The following is a 26,440-nucleotide window of genomic DNA, read 5'->3' as shown; positions in this document are numbered from 1 at the left end:
TTTAAACCCAAGTAGATACTGATATTAAAAGAGAAAATTTAAATATAAGGAAATGCCAGGAGCCAGTGTGAGGAACTCTGCCCGTGGCAAAGGTCATGAGGAAGGAGGCTCGGCATACGCAAAGGCAGGATCGAGCTTCAGGAGTCCCCCTGGAAATTCTCAAGCATCTATCCCCAAAACCAGAGTCTGCCTACTTTACTGCTTTGTGCTCTCACCTACACCTCTGACTTTATGGGGGGCTGTCCCCCACCACCTCTCTCTGAAAAAGAGTTAACTTACAGCTCCAGTTAATAAAGTTCCTGGGCGTGACAAGAGTGTTTCAACCTACAAACTCCTTTGGAAGTCCTCTAGCCTGCCTGAACAGGTTCTTCCGGCCACATGTGATTGTTCACAGCCTCCCAACCGTGAGAGGCGTGAGATGTTCTAAACTGTCTAAAATGCAGATTCCTTTGAGCAGTTAAAAGATTGATTAGAAATTGTATTGGTGAAGGGTTTTTCACTTGTTGGGCCAATGTTTGCTGCTAAATTTCCATATCCCTTACCTACTGTGTCCCTGGGAGTGTATTGATTAATATAATTGGTGTATAAGAATGTAAGTAGTAGCTTTAATGTTTGTAACCTTGGACCCTTGAGTTAATTCTTTTCTTGTTATAGCCCACCACACCTTTGCCCTATAGGAATGCAACTTTTTGATATGCTTTCGGAGGGTGGCGCCTGACTTTAGAATAAATAATAATAATTTAGAATAATTATTCTAAAGGAATAATCACCTTTAGAGAAAAATAAGTTTTCTGAAGAAAGGATCTTAAAATGTTAATGGGCCTCCTGCCCAGAAGATAATGTAAATCACCTAAACTTTTGCATATGATAAGTTTGAAAGCCTGGCTTCGATAGGGATCAAGGACTGCTGACCTTGCATGACTCTACCCCTTCCCCCATTATCCTCTATGCACAACTTAAGGTATAAAAACTACTTTGGAAAATAAAGTGTGGGCCTTGTTCACTGAAGCTTGGTCTCCCCATGTTGTTGTTTCTCTCACCTTCTGGCTGAATTCCCATCTGGAACGTGGAGGCTTGTCAAGCCTACTAATTATGCCTGGGCTTCTAAGATCTGACCAGGGAGGCCTTAGTGTCTCCTCTCCTTCGGGAGAACAGGAGGACGCTTGTGGCCTATGTAGGTGACGCAGATTCCTTGTCTTGGGATTTTACTGGCTTTCCACGTAAACCAAGTTATTCAGCCTCTTTTCTCCACTGAATTTTCCTACTGAGCTATCCTTACTTAACCATTCTTAATATTTCTAGTTAATATTTAATTAAGCTATTGTTTCCTGATTGATGCCTACGCCGTCCCCGCTTCGAATTCCCTGGATCCACCAGGGCTGGACCCTGGCAAGGAAAGATACAAAAGACTGAATAATAAAATGCAAAACAATGTAAACCATGAGAACATTTAGCAAAAGAAGTGTAGCTTAGCTATTTTATTATAATTTTAGGCCAAGTATAAAAATTGTTGCTGTCTAGTCACTAAGTCATGTCCAACTCTGTGACTCCATGGACTGTAGCTCACCATGGGATTTCTCAGGAAAGAATACTGGAATGGAATGCCATTTCCTCCTCTAGGGGATCTTCCCAACCCAGGGATTGAACTCGGGTCTCCTGCATTGGCTTGTGATTTTTTTTATCTTTTAGCCAGCAGGGAAGCCCCAAGTAAAGAAATAGATGCATATTTCTATCAAAAGTCATATACAGTATTAGTCTTAAAGTTTTCTTCATTATATTCTAAAGCTTAAAATAACTCCAATAATCATTGGTTTAAAAAATCCAGCAAATTGTGATATGTTATGAATGCACTTCCTGGGTGGCTCAGTGGTAAAGAATCTGCCTACAATTCAGGAGATCTGGGTTCAATCCCTGGGTCTGAAAGATCCCCTGGAGAAGGAAATGACAACCCACTCCAGTATCTTGCCTGGGAAATCCCAAGAACAGAGGAGCCTGATGGGCTTTAGTCCATGGGGTCACAAAAGCGTCAGACATGACTTAGCCTCTTTGGCTAGTCTTTCTCCGTAGCTCCACCTGTTCAGGCACTTAGAGGGCTCCCTTGCCTGGGGTCCTTCTCTGCTGTTCATCACGTCAGGCACATGGAGGGGCCCCTCTGGCTGACTTCCTACTCTGTAGATCAGTGCCTTGGGTACTTAAAGGGGCTGCCTGGGTGGGTCCTACTCTGTAGATCAGTGTGTCAGGTGTTTGGTGGGCCAGCCTCTCTATTGTTCAGCCACCAGGTGCTGGCATGTGGGAAGAGAGAGGTTATGGTGATGGCTTCACCCCATACACATGACTCAGCAGTATCACCTTGCTTCCATGGCTGCCTGGCTTTCCTCCACAGGTATTTTCCACCACATCTCTTCCCTCATGTCCCCTTGGTCTGGTTCTCTGCAGTCAACAGCATCCCTCACCCTGGGATTGCTCCACAATCCCTAAGCTCCAGCTCCCAGCCACTGCACCTTCTAGGGGACCTGCATCCCTGTCCAGGGTATGTATGATTGTGGCAAGGTCTGTCTAATTCTCATTCCATTTAGGCTGCCACAGATCAGCTGTTTTACTCTTAGCCTTAAATGTTTCTCCTCTGACTCAGACAATTGTCCCAATGTAGGGATCCGACCCCTCCTTCAGTTCCCCAGTCCTCTGAGGGCAGGTCCAGTTCTAGCAACGCTCCTGTTTTTCCCCCAGTCCCTTCATCCTACCGAGTTTTGCTTGGTTCTATATATTCTTTCCCGATGATCAGGTACTCCTGTTCGCTCTCAACTGGTGTTCTCCATGCATGCACTTCTGTGTCTGAATGCACATTCCTGATGTATCCGTGGAGAGAGATGTACTCCATGTCCACCTACCCCATGTCCACCTACTCCTCCGCCATCTTGTTCTCTTGTTGGAAGATTTTTGATTACAGTTTTGATTTCCTTGCTTGTGATTGGTCTGTTCAGATTATGTATTTATTCCTGGTTCATTTTTGGAATGTTATACTTTTCAAAGAATTTGTCCATTTCTTCCAAGTTGTCCATTTTACTGGCATATAGTTGCTCATAGTTGTCTCTTATGATCTTTTGTATTTCTGTGTTGTCTGTTGTGATTCTGCCATTTTCATTTCTAATTTTATTGATCTGATTCTTCTCCCTTTTTTCCTTGATGAGTCAGGCTAACGGTTTGTCTATTTTATTCCTATTCTCAAAGAAGCAGCTTTTAGTTTTGTTGATCTTTGCTATAGTCTCCTTTGTTTCTTTTTCACTTATTTCTGCATTGATTTTTATGATTTCTTTCCTTCTACTAACTTTGAGGTTTTTCTGTTCTTCCTTGTCTAGTTGCTTTAGGTGTAAAGTTAGGTTGGTCATTTAAAGATTCTCTTATTTCTTGAGGTAGGCTTGTGTTGCTATAAAGCTCTCTCTTAGCATCGCTTTTACTGAATCCCATAGGTTTTGGGTTATTGTGTTTTCATTTTCACTTGTTTCTATTCATATTTTGATTTCTTTTTTGATTTCTTCTGTGATCTGTTGGTTATTCAGAAGCATGTTGTTTAGTCTGCAAATGTATGTTTTCTTTACAGTTTTCCCCCTGTAGTTGATATCTAATCTTACTGCATTGTGATCAGAAAAGATGCTTGAAATGATTTCAGTTTTTATTTTTTATTTTTTATTTACTAGGGCTAGATTTGTGGCCCAGGATGGGATCTATCCTGGAGAATGTTCTGTGTGCATTTGAGAAAAAGGTGCAATCCATTGTTTTTGGCTGAAATGCCCTATAGATATTAATTAGGTCTAACTGGTCCACTGTACTAATTAAAGCTTGTGTTTCTTTGCTAATTTTCTGCTCTGTTGGTGTGAGTGTGGTATTGAAGTCCCCCACTATTATTGTTACTGTTAATTTCCCCTTTCATACTTGTTCACATTTGCATTACATATGGGGCTTCTCTTGTGGCTCAGCTGGTAAAGAACCTGCCTGCAACGAGCGAGACCTGGGTTCAATCCTTGGGTTGGGAAGACCCCCTGGAGAAGGGAAAGGCTGCCCACTCCACTACTCTGGCCTAGAGAATTACATTGACTGAATAGTCCATGGGGTCACAAAGAGTCAGGCACGACTGAGCCACTTTCATTTCACTACATATTGAGGCGCTCCTAAGTTGGGTGCATATATGTTGCATCCATAATTGTTACATCTTCTTTGATTGTTTCTTTGATTATTATGTGGTGTCCTACTTTGTCTCTTGTCATGGTCATTTCAAAGTCTATTTTATCTGATATGAATATTGCTATTCCTACTTTCTGTCTCTATTTGCATGAAATATCCTTTTTTTGCCCCTCTTTTTCAGTCTGTATGTGTCCCTAGGTTTAAGGTGGGTCACTTGTAGAGAGCATATATAGGGGTCTTTTTTTGTATCCATTTGGTCAGAATTTGTCTTTTGGTTGGAGCATTTAACACATTTATACTTAAGGTAATTATTGATAAGTTTGAGAGTCCCTTGGACTGCAAGGAGATCCAACCAGTCCATTCTAAAGGAAATCAGTCCTGGGTGTTCTTTGGAAGGAATGATGCTAAAGCTGAAACTCTAGTACTTTGGCCACCTCATGTGAAGAGTTGACTTATTGGAAAAGACGTTGATGCTGGGAGGGATTCAGGGCAGGAGGAGAAGGGGACGACAGAGGATGAGATGGCTGGATGGCATCACCGACTCGATGGACGTGAGTTTGAGTGAACTCTGGGAGTTGGTGATGGACAGGGAGGCCTGGCGTACTGAGATTCATGGGGTCGCAAAGAGTCGGACACGACTGAGTGACTGAACTGAACTGAACTGAATGAACCCATTACCATTTACTTTGTTGCTTTGGATTCATTTTTATAACCCCTTTCTGTGTTTCCTGTCTAGAGAAGATCCGTTAGCATTTGTTGAGAGTTGGTTTGGTAGCGCTGAATTCTCTCAGATTTTGCTTGTCTGTAAAGCTTTTGATTTCTCCTTCATATCTGAATGAGATCCTTGCTAGTTATAGTAATCTTGGTTTTAGGTTTTTTTCTTTTATCACTTCATGCGTGTCTCGCTATTCCCTCTGGCTTGAAGAATTTCTATTGAAAGATCAGCTGTTATCCTTATGGGGATCCCCTTGTGTATTGTTTGCTGCTCTTCCCTTGTGGCTTTTAATAATTGTTCTTTGTGTTTAATTTTTGTTAGATTGATTAATATATGTCTTGGGGTGTTTCACCTTGGGTTTATCCTGTTTGGGACTCTCTCGGTTTATTGGACTTGGGTGGCTATTTCCTTCCCCATTTTAGGGAAGTTTTTGATTATTATCTCCTCCAGTATTTTCTTATGGCTTTTCTTTTTGTCTTCTTTTTCTGGGACACCTATGTTTCAAACGTTGAGGTGTTTAAAATTGTCCCAGACGTCTGTGAGATTGTCTTCATTTCTTTTTACTCTTTTTTCTTCTCTGCTTCCTTTATTTCCACCATTCTATCTTCCACCTCATTATCCTCTCTTTTGCCTCAGTTATTCTACTGTTGGCTCCCTCCAGAGCGTTTTTAATCTCAGTTATTTCATTGTTCATTATTGACTGACTCATCTTTACTTCTTCTAGGTCCATTTATTGCATCTTCTCAATCCTGGTCTCTAGTCTATTTATCTGTAACTCCATTTTATTTTCAGGACTTTGGGTCATCTATACTATCATTATTCTGAATTATTTTTCAGGTGGACTCCTTATCTCCCCCTATTTTGTTTGGTTTGGTGGGTTTGAACCATGAACTTCCAGATGTTCAAGCTGGTTTTAGAAAAGGCAGAGGAACCAGAGATCAAATTATCAACATTTGCTGGATCATTGAAAAAGCAAGAGAGTTCTAGAAAAACATCTATTTCTGCTTTATTGACTATGCCAAAACCTTTGACTGTGTGGATCATAATAAACTGTGGAAAATTCTGAAAGAGATGGGAATACCAGGCCACCTGACCTGCCTCTTAAGAAACCTGTATGCAGGTCAGGAAGCAACAGTTAGAACTGGACATGGAACGACGGACTGGTTCCAAATAGGAAAAGGAGTACGTCAAGGCTGTATATTGTCACACTGCTTATTTAACTTATACGCAGAGTACATCATGGCAACCCACTCCAGTACTCTTGCCTGGAAAATCCCGTGGACAGAGGAGTCTGGTAGACTGCAGTCCATGGGGTCGCTAAGAGTCGGACACGACTGAGCGACTTCACTTTCACTTTTCACTTTCCTGCATTGGAGAAGGAAATGGCAACCCACTCCAGTGTTCTTGCCTGGAGAATCCCAGGGATGGTGGAGCCTGGTGGGCTGCCGTCTACGGGGTCGCACAGAGTTGGACACGACTGAAGCGACTTAGCAGCAGAGTACATCATGAGAAATGCTGGGCTGGATGAAGCACAAGCTGGAATCAAGATTGCTGAGAGAAATATCAATAACCTCAGATATGCAGATGACACCACCCTTATGGCACAAAGTGAAGAACTAAAGAGCCTATTGATGAAAGGGAAAGAGGAGAGTGAAAGAGTAGGCTTAAAGCTCAACGTTCAGAAAACTAAAATCATGGCATCTGGTCCCATCAGTTCATGGCAAATAGATGGGGAAACAGTGGCTGAGTTTATTTTTTGGGGTTCCAAAATCACTGCAGATGGTGATTGCAGCCATGAAATTAAAAGATGCTTACTCCTTGGAAGGAAAGTTATGACCAACCTAGACAGCATATTAAAAAGCAGAAACATTACTTTGTCAACAAAGGTCCATCTAGTCAAGGTTTTTCCAGTAGTCATGTATGGATGTGAGAGTTTGACTTTAAAGAAAGCTGAGTGTTGAAGAATTGATTCTTTCTGAACTGTGGTGTTGGAGAAGACTCTTGAGAGTCCCCTAGACTGCAAGGAGATCCAACCAGTCCATCCTAAAGGAGATCAGTCCTAGGTGTTCTTTGGAAGGAATGATGCTAAAGCTGAAACTTCAATGCTTTGGCCACCTCATGCGAAGAGTTGACTCATTGGAAAAGACTCTGATGCTGGGAAGGATTGGGAGCAGAAGGAGAAGGGGACGACAGAGGATGAGATGGCTGGATGGCATCACCTACTCAAAGGACTTGAGTTTGGGTAAACTCCAGGAGTTAGTGATGGACAGGGAGGCCTGGTGTGCTGTAGTTCATGGGGTTGCAAAGAGTTGGACGTGACTGAGTGACTGAACAGAACTGAACTGACGTATCATATTCCTTGAGCTACTGGATATTTCTCTGCCTTTTCATTTTGATTAGATTGCTGTGTTTGAGGTGTCCTTTCTACAGGCTAGAAGGTTGTGGTTCCTCTTCTTTGTGGAGTCTGCCTCTTATGGTTGGGGTTGGACCAGTGGCTTCTCAAGGTTTCCTAGTTGGGGGAACTTGTGCCTGTGTTCTTGTGGGTGGAGCTGGATCTCTTCTCCCTGGAGTGCAGTGAAGTGTCCAGTAGTGACTTTTGGTTGTATATGGTTTTGATATGGCTTTGGGAAGCCCATCTTTTAATGTTTAGGGTTGTGTTCCTGTTTTACTGGAGAATTAGTATGGTGTGTCTTTCATTGGAACTTGCTGTCTCTTGGGAGGAGCTTGGTTTCAGTGTAGGTATGGAGACTTTTGCTTGGGCTCTTGTCTATTAATGCTCCCTATAGACAGGAGTTGTCTGATGTTCTAAAATTCTGGAGTGAGCCTCTTGCCTCTGGGCTTTGGTCCTCCTTTTACAGTAGCCTTGAGACTTCTCCATCTATACAGCACTGAAGATAAAACCCCTAGGTTAATGGTGAAAGAACTCTTCACAGCCAGGAACACCCAGAGAGATTCATAGAGAAGAGAAGAGAAGAGAAGAGGGAGGGGGGAGACAGAGGTGACCAGGAAGAGAAAATGGAGTGTCAAAAGGGAAGAGAACAATCAAGTTAGTAATCAAATCCTTATGTGAAAATGGTTACTGAAGATTAGATTTTTAAAGGTACAAAACTGATAATAAATATCAAAAAGCAAAGATTAAAAACCTAGAATAGAGGTTAGACTCTCAAAAATACAATATAAAAATACAAAACAAAATTGGTCACAAAGATTAATAAAAATATTTGGATTTTTTTTTTTAAATAAGGTTATTTTTTAAGAAAGGTAATCAGTTCTATTCAGTTGCTCAGTCGTATCTGACTCTTTGTGACCTCATGGACTGCAGCATGCTAGGCTTTCTTGTCTGTCACCAACTCCTGGAGTTTACTCAAATTCAGGTCCATGAAGTCAGTGATGCCATCCAACCATTTCATCCTCTGTTGTCCTTTTCTGCTCCCGCCTTCAATATTTCCCAGCATCAGGGTCTTTTCAAATAAGTCAGTTCTTGGCATCAGGTGGCCAAAGAATTGGAGTTTCAGCTTCAGCGTCAGTCCTTCTAATGAATATTCAGGACTGATTTCCTATAGGATAGACTGGTTGGATCTCCTTGCAATAGTAGGTTATAAACATGAAAGTTAAAGGCGTAATAAAGCATTAAAATTTTTAAAAAATTAAAAAGTGATAATAGCAAAAATATATCTAGGAATTTCTCTTGGAGCTGTTGTGGGAAGCGTGGGGTCAATTCAGCGGCAGATAGTCCCTTGTTCTGGCTTGTACTTGTTCTAAAGTTCTATAGTTGCCCCTTAAATGCATAATCCCAGCATTAACTGCAGGGTTTTAATCTGTTGCACCTGTCACTTCCAGGGCTGCTACTGCTGCTGCTAAGTCGCTTCAGTCGTATCCGATTCTGTGCGACCCCATAGAGGGCAGGCCACCAGGCTCCGCCATCCCTGGGATTCTCCAGGCAAGAACACTGGGGTGGGTTGCCATTTCCTTCTCCAATGCATAAAAGTGAAAGGTGAAGTCACTCAGTCGTGTCCGACTCTTAGCGACCCCATGGACTGCAGCCTACCAGTCTCCTCCATCCATGGGATTTTCCAGGCAAGAGTACTGGAGTGGGGTGCCATTGCCTTCTCCGCACTTCCAGGGCAGTTCACCCTTATTTGTTTATTTTGGATTCCTCTGTTTGCAAGTATCTTCAGTGTCTAATTTCTGCCCTCACAAGAGGGGACAAATGTGGCCCCTTATTTAGGCTCACTTGTTCAGTTGTGCTGTGGAGATGGACTCTGCAAACAAATACCACGGGCATGTGTGGTACTATAGTGGGTTTGCTACAGTCCAAGGTGGTGTGTGCTTCCCAGGTCCACCCTGCTCAGGCTCCAGGGTGCCCTGCAAGGGTACTGTCCCAAGTGAGCCCTGAGTTTTGTGCATTTCCCAGGTCTAAGTCACTCAGGTTCTCAGGTGCTCCACAAGAGCACAGATCTAGATGGGCTGGGCAATTTTCGCCCTTCCCAGGTCCAAGTTGCTCAGGCAACTGGGTGCTTGATGAGCGCACTGTCCCAGGTGGGCTGTGAAGTCTTATGCATCTCCCTATTCTTGGCTGCTCAGTTTCCTGGGTGTGCCATGAGGGCACAGCCCCAGGTGTGGTGTGTGTCTCCTCTGAGGAGCTGATCTAAGGCTGTGATATTCCTGGCAGATGTGAGCCTTCCAGGATCCCAGGAAGATGTGCCTAGCAACTGGCAGCCTGCTCACAGTTTGGTGGAAAATGCAGTCTCTGGGGCTGAAATTGGAGCAGCCCCTTGCCTTCTGGCTCTGGCTGCTGCACTTCTGCCTCTCTGCCTCTAGGGAGAGAGGGCCCTAAATGGTAGCTGGCTTGCTCTCCTTTGGTATTTGGTAGGGCTCAAGTCTTTCTTCTGTGAGCATGCCAGGGGTCACCATGTGGTGTTAGAGCCTTTTGCCAGAAAGGTTCTTTTTCTTTGTGTCTCTGGTGATCCTATGGTTTGGGTTATTATGTCACATTAGCCCCATCAGATTGTCCTCAGGGCATTCAAGCCTGATCCTTACCCTAAAGACCAATGATGCAGCCCACGCCTCTCTGCCCAGCCCTCACTCACTGCTGGTGGTTGCGAGTGTCTGAGCTGCTTCTCCACTGGTAGTTGCAGTTAGGCACATACTCTGTGGTTTTTTATTTTTCCAGTTATGTAGCCCCTCTGAGATTCCAAATCTCTCCACTGACATGCCTGTGAGAGGGTTTCCTATTGCATGGAAACTTCTCCTTCATGACTCCCTCCCCAGGATAAGCCCTCTATCCCTAAATCCTTTGTCTCTATTTTCATCTTTTATATTTTGTCTTACCTCCTTTTGAGGCAACTGGGCTGCCTTTCTGGGTGCCTGGTGTCCTCCGACAGTGTTCAGAAGTTGTTTTATGGAAGTTGCTCTGCATTCAAATAATCTTTTTATGAATTTGTAGGGGAGAAAGTATCTCCCTGTCCTATTCCTTCACCATTATGGGATCGCCCTTCATCAGGGTCTTTTCTAATCAATCAGCTCTATGCATCAGGTGACCAAAGTACTGGAGCTTCAGCTTCAGTATCAGTCTTTCCAATGACATTCAGGCTTGATTACCTTTAGGATTGACTGGTTTGATTTCTTGCAGTCCAAGAGACTCTCTAGAGTTTTCTCCAACACCACAGATCAAAAGCATCTATTCTTTGGTACTCAGCCTTCTTTATTGTCCAACTCTCACATCCACACATGACTACTGGGAAAACTATAGATTTGATTATATGGACCTTTGTTGGCAAAGTAATGTCTCTGCTTTTTAATACACTGTCTAGGTTGGTCATAATTTTTCTTTCAAGGAGTAAGCGTCTTTTAATTTCATGACTGCAGTCACCATCTACAGTGATTTTGGAGCACAAGAAAATAGTCACTGTTTCCACTGTTTCCCCATCTATTTGCCGTGAAGTGATGGGACTGGATGCCATGATCTTCATTTTTTGACTGTTGAGTTTTAAGCCAGCTTTTTTACTCTCCTCTTTCACCTTCATCAAGAGGCTCTTTAGTTCCTCTTCGTTTTCTGCCATAAGGGTGGTGTCATGTGCATATCTGAGGTTATTGCCATTTCTCCCGGCAATCCTGATTCAAGTGGTTGAATCAGCCCAGCATTTCACATGATGTACTCCGCATATAAGTTGAATAAGCAGGTTGACAATATACAGCCTTGATGTACTCCTTTCCCAATTTGGAACTAGTTTGTTTTTCCATGTCTGGTTCTAAATATTGCTTCTTGATCTGCATACAGGTTTCTCAGGAGTCAGGTAAGGTGGTCTGGTATTCCCATCTCTTTAAGAATTTTCCACAATTTGCTGTGATCCACACAGTCAAAGGTTTTTGTGTAGTCAATGAAGCAGAAGTAGATGTCTTTCTACGGTCCAAATGGATATTGAAAATTTGATCTCTGGTTCCTCTGACTTTTCTATATCCAGCTTGAACATCTGGAACATGTTGAATATTGTTATTTCACATACTGTAGAAGTCTAGCTTGGAGAAATTTGAGCATTACTTTGCTAGCATGTGAAATGAATGCAATTGTGCAATAGTTTGAACATTCTTTGGCATTGCCTTTCTTTGGGATTGGAATGAAAACTGACCTTTCCCAGTCCTGTAGCCATTGCTGAGTTTTCCAAATTTGCTGGCATACTGACTGCAGCACTTTCACAGCATTGTCTTTAGGATTTGAAATAGCTCAGCTTGAATTCCATCACCTCCACTAGCTTTGTTTGTAGTGATGCTAAGGCCCAATTGACTTTGCACTCCAAGATGTCTGGCTCTAGGTGAGTGATCACACCATAGTGGTTATCCAGATCATTAAGATATTTCTGTGTAATTCTTCAGTTATTCTTGCCACATTTTCTTAATATCTTCTGCTTCTGTTAGGTCCATACTGTTTCTATTTTTTATTTTTTCCATCTTTGCATGAAATGTTTCCTTGGTATCTCTAATTTTCTTGAAGAGATGTCTAGTCTTTCCCATTCTATTTTTACAGTTTTAGATAAATCACCTAACCCTTTCAGTCCTGGTGTCTTCATTTATGCAACAAAGAGACAAGTCTAGGTATTTTCTAATCTTATGCTTGTTACTAATATTACACAGATTTCTAATTATTATTCTCAACCATGCAAAGGATAAAGCTTGTAACTGAGCCTGTTTCTTAACCTTGTGCCCCCTCAAGATTTGGGCACACTAATATTTAGACAAAGAAGCACACAACTTTCATTTTTTTCTGATCAATTCAAAAAGAAACAACTGATGTTTTACAAGAGGGAAAGAATATTGATTTTATTTATTTTTATTTTTGAACTGAAGAATGACGGCAAATAATAATAAAATTGCAGGGTAATAAACTATGCTGGCATAAACATTTAGGACCAGTAAAGGAAATCATCAGATTCTATGTCATTTATACATAAAATTTAGAGAGCAAACAGTTATCCTTTCAAAGATTTTAATTTATATTCCAAAATGAACAATTAAAGATTGCATAATTATATAACATTGCTATTGTTAGATATGTGAATATATGTATATTTTCCTTTTCTGTAAAATAATTTCATGCTTATAAAAGTCACCTTTAGTCAACTTGGGACAAATAGAACAACACATAGTAGAAATAAACCGAGTAATAAATAGGATATAAGTAAGGAAAATATTATAAAGCAGGTACACTGTTGACATAAAAGAAAGAAATAAACATACTTTTCTATTACTTAAAGGAAATTCACAATCATTTCCAGGAATTCTTTAAGAATTTAAGGCCATTTGTTCTAGAGAAATGCTTTAATTTAGACACAACTGTCATTCTTGCCACAAAACTGTAATCCTCGTAAAAACTGTACATGCAAAAGCTCTTTACAATTTTTAACTGTGTACTATCAGATCAGAACATAGGAGCAGATTTTTTTCACAAATGTGTCGAGTATTAAGTCACGTAGTTGTATATATTTAATTGGGAATTTCACAAAAAACTTCTTGCCTGTACATTCTGTGTGGCAACTTGGAAAGGAATACAAATCAAAAGAGCCAGTATCCCTTTGAATTAAAATAATATCTAAGCAAGGTATAATGAAAAAAAGTGTTTAAAACATCTGCTGCACAGTTAAATACTCTGAATTTTAGTCTTTCTACATAGTATTGCAATATAAAGACATTACTTGTTACACAAAGTATTTTCTGTGCATTTACAGTACACAATGTTTGACTTTTTATTATCTCTACTTATTATTACAAAACATAAACAAACTGCAGTTTAAATTTAGAACCCAAACTTGATGAAAAAGTGCATGTTCTTTCAGGATACACAGCTGCTAAATGTAAATTCCCATACTTGACAAATAGCATAGGGAAACTGTTTACTAAACAGATGCAGCTTCATAAGACAACTCACTGAGAAATGTGAACTTATTTTTACTTTCCCTTCTTTGCAATTGCATTTGATCAGACAGTCATTCAAAGATATTGCTCTTGTGATTATAGCTATTGCAATTTAGAAGACAAAGGATTCAATATTCAAAACTTGTATTCTTAAGAATAGTTATAAAAGTACTGTAATTTAAAAAGTAGTAACATGTAAACATTGATACAGAGAGACTGCTTTCCTATACACATAGCAGTCCAAGACAATATCTGAGTTAAAAACATAGGTTGTGCTTTTTCCCGACAATTCACTGGAAATTAGCTGTTTTTCCAAAAACTTTTAAAGATTCATACAAGACATCATATTTTGCGTCAAGCATATAAACAGTTTTTCTGTTGCTCATGCAACAACCATATTTACAGTTTTGGTTTAGGAAGATAATAAATTTTGGATAGAAAACAGCATACTAACCAATTCTGCTGAAACCAAACTGAGATGAATATTTTATTCCCTGGTTCATTATGGAGCACCAGGAGAAAAGAATGCACTCAGCAGTTCTAACCAAAGTGTAGTTACATTAGCATTTTGGAACAGAGTTATATTTGAGTCTGTAACACATGTGTAGATGGGGTGTATGGGGGAGGTGCAGGCGATGGCTTGATTCCTCTGGCCCTCATGTAGGACAGAAACTGCTCAGGGATCTCCGCTAGGACATCTTTAGCTAATCTAGCCATGCTCAGAATGTGGTTTCCACTTCTGTCAATATAATCTCTGAATGGCACGAACTAAAACAGAGTTGAAAGTAAGTTATTTAACAGAGCTTACCATGCTATTTAAATAAATAAAAAAATAGACACAAAACTAACATACATGAACTTTTGGTTGTAGGAGAATCAGAGAAGCTAGAGTAATGAATGGCAAGATGCATAATAATTACTATGATTTAAAGAGATTTGATTCATTATAAATAGCTCTAACAGTGACCACAACTTTCTTATAATTTTTCTAAAATGAGATGTGATTGTTATTTATGTTTTTTCCCCACAATAACTGTCTCCTGGTCCTGATACACCCATCATGTTGCTACATGCATTATGCAGTTCTGAGTTCTACACCTAACCTGACTCCCAATTGAATGGAGCACTATCTTCCTCAGGGTTCAGTTTCTTCTCAAATGAAGTTAATGCATGCTTAACTCAGCTTTCAGTGTAGAAATATTACTCAATTCAGGGTTAAAAAATAGTGTACATTGCTAAAGATTCCTGAACACATGTTAAGTAGTTTAAATTATATTACCAGACCATCAAATCACATGGACAATGAATAAAAAATTTATACATTTCATATTAGTATGAACCTGAAATATGCTTGATTTTTGTATGTTATTTGGAAAGGCAAACAATAAACAATTGGAAAACTTCAGCATAGATTTTGGTATACTTCTTATTGACGTATACCAAATATCAAAATTATTTTTACAATACATAAAAATGATTGCTCTATCTTTATATAAACAATCATGTGAGAATCTGTATCACTGAATACTCTGACAATAGATTGCTTGATTCTGTTCTCTGTTATAAAGGTTACTTAATAAAACATTGTGCTGTTTGAGAGGAGTGATTCAATTTCCCCTTAGAGACATGATGATTCTTGAAAGCAACTTGAGAACTGGTAATGTTGTGATAGTTTGGGCATGCAGTAATTTTAGGTTTTGGAGAAAAGGCACAGTGAAGACGTTTCAGGAGGTTGAACAACTTTAAAATATAATGTTTTGAAGTTTAAATTAAATCATTTTTTTCCCCCAGAGAATCAGGGAGTGAGCACACTCTCATCTCATACGTAACTACTTTAAGTTTATTTTGAGAAATTTACTTTTGATTTACACAGTTACTCAAGATGTGCTTTCAGAAAACAACTGTTATTAGGAAGCAGACTTTAAACCAGTCAGATACTTGTGATAGATAAAGCAAGTTAAAATGTTAAATAGCAAATGTAATACCACTTATACAGTGAAAGCAATATCTTTTAAGGAAGATCAGAAAAGTACTTCTTTCTTTTTAATATAAGGCATACTACAGACAGAAGAATACTTATATGATCATAATTTTACCCTGTTATGGTACCAAGAGGAAAACAACACAACTTTTAGAAATGTGATAGAAGGTGACAAATCTTTCTCTTATCTTAAAGGTAGCTAAGTAAGGATAAGAAAAACACTGACAGAGTAAATACAATCTTCAGTTGAGAAAAGAAATAGGCATATATGAATGTTTGTAAAGTTATTATCTAATTTGGACAATATGATATTTTTAACAAAAAAGCAAAGAGATGCAAACAAAGTTAGGGTTATTTTCTTTCTGACACGATAAGGTGAACACAGTGAAGGACTGATGAGAAAAAATATCTAAATTCTGCTATTGTTTATTTCATTCTTATTTTAAAAGGCATATTATTTTAAAAATAAACATTTAGTGATGGTTTGGTTGCCTGTGTGTGTGCTAAGTCCCTTCATTTGTGTCTGACTCTTTGCAACCCTATGGATTGTAGCCCACCAGGCTTCTCTGCCCATGGGATTCTCCAGGCAAGAATACTGGAGTGGATTTCTATGACCTCCTCTAGGGCATCTTCTTGACTTAGGGATCTAACCCGCGTCTCTTATGTCTCCTGCACTGGCAGGCAGGTTCTTTACCACTAGCAGCACCTGGGAAGTAGAGATCTATATCTATTTTATAGGAGATCAGTTTTTGAACAATTTATAGCTAACACCTATATTTCAGGGAAATGGCAACACTCTGGCAAATAGTTTATTCTTTTCTAGGGAAGAGGGAGACCTTACCTGCTTGTGTCTTTCCTTTACCTCAACTTTGCTCTTTTATTTACTTTTATTTTGGTTTTGACTTTTTTCCTAGACCATGGAAGCTAAATGCAGTTATCTTTTTATTCCCTCAACTCACAAACTCTGGAATTAGACTCCCCAGGTTCAGAGGCTGGTCCTGCTGCTTATTAGCTGCGTGATCTTGGACAAGTTATTTTCTACTGTCATTCAGTTTCCTTTTCTATAAAATGAAGATAATAATAAAACCTTCTTTATCTGTTTGTTATATTAAAAAAATCAACAAATAAGTGCTTAAAACAGTTTTAAGCTCATAATATGTATGATAGTCATTATTACTATTCATTAATGTATACATTTATATATGCAATATAAATATTGGACTATTTTCTTACTAGTCTTTTGTTTACACTCATATCAAACTTTACAAGAAATATTTTTTTATCAAGTTTTTATCTCTTTCAAATTTAGGAAAGTAGGAACAACAACACAGAAATATAGATCAATGGAACAAAATAGAAAGCCCAGAGATAAATCCATGCACATATGGACACCTTATCTTTGACAAAGGAGGCAAGAATATACAATGGATTAAAGACAATCTCTTTAACAAGTGGTGCTGGGAAATCTGGTCAACCACTTGTAAAAGAATGAAACTAGAACACTTTCTAACACCATACACAAAAATAAACTCAAAATGGATTAAAGATCTCAACGTAAGACCAGAAACTATAAAACTCCTAGAGGAGAACATAGGCAAAACACTCTCCAACATACATCACAGCAGGATCCTCTATGACCCACCTCCCAGAATATTGGAAATAAAAGCGAAAATAAACAAATGGGACCTAATTAACCTTAAAAGCTTCTGCACATCAAAGGAAACTATTAGCAAGGTGAAAAGACAGCCTTCAGAATGGGAGAAAATAATAGCAAATGAAGCAACTGACAAACAACTAATTTCAAAAATATACAAGCAACTCCTACAGCTCAACTCCAGAAAAATAAATGACCCAATCAAAAAATGGGCCAAAGAACTAAATAGACATTTCTCCAAAGAAAACATACAGATGACTAACAAACACATGAAAAGATGCTCAACATCACTCATTATCAGAGAAATGCAAATCAAAACCACTATGAGGTACCATTTCACACCAGTCAGAATGGCTGCGATCCAAAAGTCTACAAATAATAAATGCTGGAGAGGGTGTGGAGAAAAGGGAACCCTCTTACACTGTTGTTGGGAATGCAACCTAGTACAGCCACTATGGAGAACAGTGTGGAGATTCCTTAAAAAACTGGAAATAGAACTGCCTTATGATCCAGCAATCCCACTGCTGGGCATACACACTGAGGAAACCAGAAGGGAAAGAGACACGTGCACCCCAATGTTCATCGCAGCACTGTTTATAATAGCCAGGACATGGAAGCAACCTAGATGTCCATCAGCAGATGAATGGATAAGAAAGCTGTGGTGCATATACACAATGGAGTATTACTCAGCCATTAAAAAGAATACATTTGAATCAGTTCTAATGAGGTGGATGAAACTGGAGCCTATTATACAGAGTGAAGTAAGCCAGAAGGAAAAACATCAATACAGTATACTAACGCATATATATGGAATTTAGAAAGATGGTAACAATAACCCTGTGTACGAGACAGCAAAAGAGACACTGATGTATAGAACAGTCTTATGGACTCTGTGGGAGAGGGAGAGGGTGGGAAGATTTGGGAGAATGACATTGAAACACGTAAAATATCATGTAAGAAACGAGATGCTAGTCCAGGTTCGATGCACGATACTGGATGCTTGGGGCTAGTGCACTGGGACGACCCAGAGGGATGGTATGGGGAGGGAAGAGGGAGGAAGGTCTAGGATGGGGAACACATGTATACCTGAGGCAGATTCATTTTGATATTTAGCAAAACTAATACAATTATATAAAGTTTAAAAATAAAATAAAATTAAAAAAAAGAAAAAAAAAGAAAAAAAAGAAAAAAAAAAAAGGAACAACTAAATTGAACAGAACTGCAACTTAAAGCTCATTTGCCCAAACTGATTCACTTTTTTCACAAATAGGCAAAGTTAGTTGTTAGAGCAACTCTGTAGAACATTTTCCTTATACTGGATATAAGTATAAAATAAAGATGCAGAGTGTCAAGGATATGGTATATTTCCACTGAATAGAATGCATTTATTGGTATTCTTTGTATGAATATGACAAATTGTTCAAAGTAAAAATTGATTTGTTCCCCTAACCTGCACAGTTTAAGGGTCCAAGTTAATTTATGGTACCAGTGACCAACATACATTCATAAATGTGTGGGTGTTATTTTGAACAGAAGGTCCCTAGGTACAGTGATCAGAAATAAGTGATTAAAAGGGACAATAAACAGAAGGGTCTGATAAGTTGAGTGGAAAATAGTTACTGTAGAAGTATATGAACAATAGTCCAAGAAGAAAGAGAGTATAATTTTGTCATGAATAGTGTGAGGTTCAACATTGATAAGAGGTAAAGGAAACAGAGTCACTTATCATTTTCATGTCTCATGTAGGGAAGTGCTTCTTGACTTACTGAAGAGTTGAATGTTCCTTTGGAAAGGATGAGATAATTTAGGTTAGTGAGTAGAACATTGTCAGCCATCTTTTTCTCTGCTCCCAACACACATATGGGATCAGGCATACTCCTGTTGATAATACCACAGGTACTCTTAACTCAGGAGCAAAGTCCATACTCAAGGGACATATCAGAATCTGTGCCCACATTTAGTAAACATAAGTTAAGTGAGATATATACCTCCCTGCTTGGTTGAAAACTAAGATTTCTTTCTTACCCATTATTTATGAACGTGTTTTAAGGATAAGTAGAGCTGTATGTATTGTGAGAACAATGATTTTGAGTCTTAGTTTTGACATTCCAGAGTGTCATAACATTGTTAAAAATAAATTTATATTTACTTCAATAAAAATTTAACACATCTTACAGCATTTGCTGGAAAAGTGGAAAAAACAGATGTTTTAATAACAAATAGATCAGGAATTACATTTTTTAGATTATGGTACTAGTACCTAAATTTGTTGTTCCTACTTTGCAGAGCTCCGTTAGTGCTTTTCATGTCTAAGCCTTCAAGGTTATTATTCACCTTCTAATGGAAGATATGATTTAAATATATTTTTTAAGGGAATGATAGGCTGGATAGCAGCTGAATGAAGCCAGGATAAATGATACTGCATTATATTCAATGGCCAATCCATAGCATAAGCAAGTAAATGGAAAACCTTTACATATATTGATTTAGAAAATAACTCACTGAAGTTTTATAATAACAACAATAGAATCTCATCCTGCATGCTGTTTATATTATAGCCATATGAGAGTGAATCTTGAGACAATGAATATAATCACACATAAGACTGACTACAATGTCATATGCCAAGGTACGGCTGCTAGGAAACAATGATATAAAAATGCCTTCACACTGGACTATGCTAATATACTGTCAATAATAACTGATATTGATATTAATTTTTTGAGCAACTGGCAGTTGGAAGGCTTTCTGCTGAGTGATTTAGTACAATATCTATTTAGTTCTTATAAGGATATTATGAACTTACAAAGAAGAAAATAAAAACTTTAAGTTTCACTAACTTATCCCAAGATCAGATAGTTGTATGTATCAGAGATATTAATTAAATTCAAATTGATCTATTATACATTAACTACTACAGTGATATGAAAAGGGGAATAGATCTTCTTAATCTTAATTATAATTTGGCCTTTTAGGAGAGTGGATGCATTAAAACAGAAAAGATTTTGCAATCAGAACTCTGTTGGCTTTTTTGGATCTACAGACTTGTGACCTAAATAATTTCTCACAAGTTGGTTAATATTCCATCTTGGGCTTCAGTGTCCTTATTTATAAACGTTAAAAGTCAAAGTGGCCAGTATTTTGAGGAAGATATAAAGCAATACGTTAATAAAGTGAAAGAATGGGGGAATTTATTCAAGAGTTCAGGTGGAGAGCTTTGTAAAAGGCTGTGTACACTGGGAAATTTCAAAATGTAGGGTTTTAGTCAGCCCAATGAGGTGGAAGAGTATTCCAGGTAAAATGACAAGAGAAAATAAGAGCAGAACTAGAGAAATGGGTGATGCAAAGACAATTAATTGTCCTATGTGCCTGTGCAAAGTGGGCATGCGTGTTTGCTTGTATTTGTGTATAGCTAAAAAGGAAGATTAAGGCAGACCATGTATTCTCTTAAATGCTATGTTTAGGTTTTAGAATCAAAGATATACAAAATACTTGTTAAATATTTTAGAATAAGAAACTTCAAGATTACACTGTAACTCTACTTCTTACTGGGCTTTCTGGGTAGCTCAGATGGTACAAACTTGCCTACAATGCAGGAGAACTGTGTTTGATCTCTGGATTGGCAAGATCTGCTGATGAAGGGAATGGCTACCCATTTCAGTGTCCCTGCATGGAGAATTCCATGGACAGAGGAGCCTGGGGGGCTGGAGTCAATGGCATCGCACATAGTTGGACACAATTGAGTGACTATCACTTTCATTTCACTACTTCTTACTAGCTATGTGAGTATGGACAAGAAAGATAAAACTTCATTTTTTCTTTTATAAAATATGGTAATCAAGTACTTGTCTCATAAGGTCAAGGTGAAGTAATGTTATAGCTCTTAGCCTGCCTAGCATATGAAGGACTTAATAAATGATTAAGTATTATTATTATATGAATAAGATGGATGCCACTTAAGATTTGACATAAAGGAAAAGGTCAGTTTTCGTTCTGATCGCAAAGAAGGGCAATGCAAAAATATGTTCCAACTACCACACAATTGCATTCATTTCACATAGTAGGAAGGTAATGCTCAAAATCCTTCAAAGCAGGCTTCAAATAGTATGTGAACTGAAAATTTCCAGATATACAAGCTGGATTTAAAAAAGACAGAAAAACCAGAGATTGAATTGCCAACATCTGTTGGATCACAGAAAAAGTAAGGGAATTCCAGAAAAACATCTACTTCTGCTTCATTGACTATGCTAAAGCCTCTGACTGTGTGGATCACAAAAAACTGTGGAAAATTCTTAAATTTGGGAATACTAGACCACCTTATCTGCCTCCTGGGAAACCTGTATGCAGGTCAAGAAGCAACAGTTAGACCTGGATACAGAACAATGGACTGGTTCCAAATTGGGAAAGGAATATGTCAAGGTTGTATAATGTCACCCTGCTTATTTAACTTACATGCAGAGTACATCATACAGAATGCCCCGTTAGATAAATCACAAGCTGGAATCAAGGTTGCTGGGAAAAATATTAATAACCTCAGATATGCAGATGACACCACCCTTATGGCAGAAAGTGAAGAGGAATGAAATGAGCCTCTTAATGAAGATGAAAGAGAGTAAAAAAAGCTGGCTTAAAACTCAACATTCAGAAAACTAAGATCATGGCATCTGGTTCCATCACTTCATGGCAAATAGATGGGGAAAAAGTGGAGACAGTGACTGATTTTATTTTCTTGGGCTTCAAAATCACTGTAGATGGTGACTATAACCATGAAATTTAAAGACGCTTGGTCCTTGGAAGAAAAGTTATGACAAACCAAGACTGCATATTAAAAAAGCAGAGATATGCTTTGCCAACAAAGTTCCGTAGAGTCAAAGCTATTGTTTTTCCAGTAGTCATGTATGGATGTGAGAGTTGGACCATAAAGAAGGCTGAGCGCCGAAGAACTGATGCTTTCAAACTGTTGTGCTAGAGTAGACTCTTGAGAGTCCCTTGGATAGCAAAGAGATCAAACCAGTCAATCCTAAAGGAAATCCACCCTGAATATTCATTGGAAGGACTTATGCTGAAGCTCCAATGCATTGGCCACCTGAATCAAAGAGCCAATCATTGGAAAAGACCCTGATGCTGGGAAAGATAGGAGGCAGAAGGAGAAGGTGATGACAGAGGATGAGATGTTGGATGGCAGCATCCACTTAACGGACATGAGTTTGAGAAGTCTCTGGGAGATAGTGAAGAACAGGGAAGCCTGGTGTACTGCAGTCCATGGGGTCACAAAAAGTCTGATATGACTGAGTGACTGAACAGCAACAGCAATGGAGAAGTTGGATGCCACTTAATATTTGACATAATAATAAAAATCCCATCTACCACTCCCAACTTTCTGTGGAACTCAGCTACCTTCTACCATTTACAGTTAGGCTTTTGTTTGTCCACTTAAGAAATTTGGGATATCATTTGGAGTGTGTTAACTTGATTAGCAATGTGTAAGAAATTGAAAGTAGCAAAAAGTTAAGACAGCCTAAATAGATCTTATTTTCTGACATTATTTTAACCACCAGTGTTTACAGCATTGATTATGATGACTTAGGTATTTTCTGATGGTAGGAAGATTGACAATATTATTCTTGGTGGGTCTCTGCAACCTCAATATTATAAATATTCAAGAATATTTCTATTCTTAAAAATAACTCATTTAAAAATGTTTTAGTGAATGGTAGAACCAGGAAACCTGTAATTGTGCAATGTTCTGAGATTTTAATTAAGGTGAGAGAAAAAATGCTAATTCTTCTTGAATACAATGTGATATGTAAATGATTACCCTGCAAACTATTTTTAAAAGATAATCAGCATTTAGGAACTTTTCCATAAGATTAGAAAAGGATTCATCAAATATCTTTAAATAAATATAGACATGTAAGTCAAGATGCCATTGTCACTCAGGAGGCTACTAATTCTCTGGGAAGATCCTGTTCAGTATCTGTACCATCTCATGACTTTTTCAGTTCAGCTTTATATGGTAGAATAGCTTGAGTCAATTCCTTGAGTCTTTAGCTAAATATCATCAGGTGTCTTCAAAATCTTTGGTGACCTCAGTGTCACTTTATGATGATATATTAGTCTCAAGATTCTGACTTTTAATGAGAAAATTAAAGTCCTTAAAAATGTGTTGTGTTGCTGTTGTAATGCGTTTATGCATTATATATATATATATATATAGAGAGAGAGAGAGAGAGAGAAAGATGGAGTCTGGAGATAATGAAAGAAAAGCTCAAGGGAAATTTATTGACTTGTTCAAGATCAGAATGACAACATTTTAATTTCGTAGACCTGAATCCTATCTCAATATTCTGTCCAATGTAGCAAATCCAGTTAGAGACAAAAGACTTTCATGATCAAGGGAACTTTTGTTTCATAAATGAAATAACTAAAAAACTTGGTTGTCACTAACGTAATATATTAGTCATCTTAAAGGAAATCTTAAAGATATGAGCAATCTTAACCACCCTCTACTGTGTGTGTGTGCTCAGTTGTGTCTGACTCTTTGCACCCCATGGACTGTAGCCTGTGGGCTCTTCTGTCCATGGAATTTTCCAGGCAAGAATACTGGAGTGGGTTGCCATTTCCTCCCCCAGGGGATTGCCCCACCCAGGGATCGAACCTACATCTCTTGTGTCTCCTGTGTTGGCATGCAGATATTTTACCACTAGCGCCACCTGGGAGGCAGCTACCTTATAAGGGAGACAGTAATGCCAATTTCCTTTAAGCATCATTTAGATGATACTATGAAAATGAAGTTGCCTCTTTTAACTTTGTAAAAATGCATTAAAACAGAAACATAACACATTTTAAGGGACTTCAAATTTATACTTCCTTGCAGTAATTTGATTTTAAGGAAATTGTGAACGAAATATTATGGAGAGACTTTTAAAAAAAAGTGCAGTTACCTGGATCTATAATTATGCTAACCAGGTTAAGGTGAATAAAGTGTCTAATTATAAAAACAAAACATTGTGGGATTCTTAAATAGATTACCATATCACCATGTTCCCTTTGTCAAATGCTTTTAAACAAATTATTCACGTGTGTGTGCTTTTTAACCTAATGTGAACATTAGGTTAAAAGTTTAAATCATATTTAATTGTTTCCTTAAAAAATTGTTATACAGATGTTTCTATCGTAAAACAACTTTGCTGACTGATAAAGAACAATGCATTTGTCTTTGTCAAGATTAATCTTTTTTATTATATTCATGGATTATTTTATATTATTTTCCCTAATTTTAAAAATTATTTTTGTTGCATTTTATTGAGTGTTAAGTAATGTATTTTATATACATTAATGATTAAATCTTTACAACAATGCCAGAACACTGAAATTTAGAAAGCTCGTCCAGGTTATCACGGAGGAGAATCCAGGATTTGAACCAAATTCTATTAGATTCCAAATAGATTTTGTTAATGACTATATTATGGGTGAATATATGTTATTATTTAGGAGATAATATTGAATTCCATTATTTGCACTTTCAAAACTTAAATCATGTGCTCAAATTGTAACAGGGACTTCCATTTCCTATTTAAAAGGTGTACTTCACAGTCTTTTTTGTTTCTGACATCCTAAAAGATATAAACACTCTAAAGTATGCAGAAGTTTAATTGATTTAACTCCATTGCTTCAATCATAAACTTACTGTATTGGTTAAAATTTGGTTAAACTGATTCTTTTCTTTCTATTCCCTCCCAGAACAGACTTCAGTTAAGTATTTTTCTTGATTCTAACAGAATTATGAATCATGTGTATATATATATATATATATTTATAAAGAAACATATAATCTATTATTATGCTATATTTTATTATATTGTTATACAAATTATTGTTATTATATATTGCTATATTAATACATATTCTTTATATAATTTTTGTATTTATATATAATTCTAAGATCTATTTTTCTACTTTTCTAGCAATAATCTATGAGAAAAATAAAAAATTTTACATTTTTGGTTTGTTTCTACTAAGTTTAGCTAGGCTTCATATGTATCAGCTATCTTAAAATATTTTTAATCTTTATTGAGGACTAAATAATAAATAAGCATCATTAAAAGTTTGTTGTGTTTCTGAATTTTAATTTTACTAAAGACTTCAATGATCTTTTCTGATAATAATAAAGTAAGAAAAGATACTTATTAACAATTCTGTTTTATATGTGGTGAACATGAAGTACAGGGGAAAGTAATTGGGTGCTTATTTTAGGCCCTGTTACTTAACATGCATCTCATAATCATCTGCCTAAATTAAACAGAACCTGAGGTTTGATTTCAATTTAAGCTGTTCATTTATAAATCAGAACTGACATGGACTCTTTATAATGAACAAAATAAATAATTTTCATCAAATGTCTTACCTGCACAATGTCTCTTTCAGCATATTTTCCTCTGGAGGAAACTCTTACATCATCTCCATCCAATTCAACCATTGCTTGAAAATAAAATAGGATAATTTATCTAATGCATTTTAGCCATTATACTCTAACAATGTAGGCAATAAGGAAATCAAGATGTATGAAGTAATAATATGTCCTATGTAAAGGCAGAAAGCTTGCTGATCCTTTCATCTCCGCAGCGATTTCTTCCCCAAAACTTAATTGAATGACAATTTTACAAATGCAGAAAGCAAGCGAAGACCTCATGTGATGCTTTGAAAAGTGAGGACAGCCTATACAGTGTAGAAGTCTTTAGGTACATCTCCCATCCTAAAAATTCTCAACTCTGGGTTACATGCTTACACAATGGATTCATCAAATGAGGCTAATTCATTCAGTTTTAATGGTTTTTTCCTGACTTAAGAAACTTGGTACTAATCATTATAGAATTTCCAATAATAATTTGAACTTTATTCTCTTTGAAATTACAACAAACTATGCAATCATATTGTCTGTAATCTTTTTGTGAATAGATTTGAGGGTTCAGGATGGGGAACACATGTATATCTGTGGTGGATTCATTTTGATATTTGGCAAAACTAATACAATTATGTAAAGTTTAAAAATAAAATAAAATTTAAAAAAAATAAAAGGCATCTTTTAGTGACTGGATAAATCATAATTTTTCTGAGGTATGATTTTTTTCATTGGTTAAAAATAATATTGACATTACATAGGTCAACTGTTATTTGGGAATGCTGTGATATAACAGGATTGATGGTATACAGTAGTGTTATGCTGCAATTGAGAACATTTTCCAGAGTTTAATGTTTTTTGGTGAGAGTTCTGTAAATAACTAATTACATGAGGAATGCTAATTTGTACTTAAAGTATAATTCTCTTACTAATAACTCATTTTGTACACACATGACATTCACCAGACTCCAGAGAGCCATTTGCAACTGTTTGCTTTTTGCCCTCTAAAAACAGTCCTCACCTTTTCACTGTTTTCTTCAGTACTTGGATAATGCATTTCAGTTAAAGATATTTTACTGTTTTTCCTATTTTTTTTTTGAT

At 37.5% G+C, this 26,440-nt stretch overlaps 1 protein-coding gene across 2 annotated transcripts in view; it reads right to left on the bottom strand.

The window, feature by feature from the left end:
• Window positions 1-12,182: 12,182 nt before the first annotated feature.
• The window catches only part of CPNE8 (copine 8), a 280,044-nt gene continuing 265,786 nt past the window's right edge, over window positions 12,183-26,440 (bottom strand). The window contains exons 20-21 of one of the 2 annotated variants that reach the window (XM_019960805.2): window positions 25,346-25,419; window positions 12,183-14,071 (exon numbers count right to left, since the gene is read on the bottom strand). In XM_019960805.2, the coding sequence (XP_019816364.1) occupies window positions 13,883-14,071; window positions 25,346-25,419 (263 nt within the window). In that variant the 3' untranslated portion in view covers window positions 12,183-13,882. The remainder of the gene's footprint in view (window positions 14,072-25,345; window positions 25,420-26,440) is intronic. The other variant, XM_070789278.1, reaches the window with a different exon arrangement.

Source organism: Bos indicus, chromosome 5 (genome assembly GCF_029378745.1).
Source record: "Bos indicus isolate NIAB-ARS_2022 breed Sahiwal x Tharparkar chromosome 5, NIAB-ARS_B.indTharparkar_mat_pri_1.0, whole genome shotgun sequence".
Lineage (NCBI taxonomy): Eukaryota > Metazoa > Chordata > Mammalia > Artiodactyla > Bovidae > Bos > Bos indicus.
This window is presented reverse-complemented; position numbering and strand designations above follow the sequence as displayed.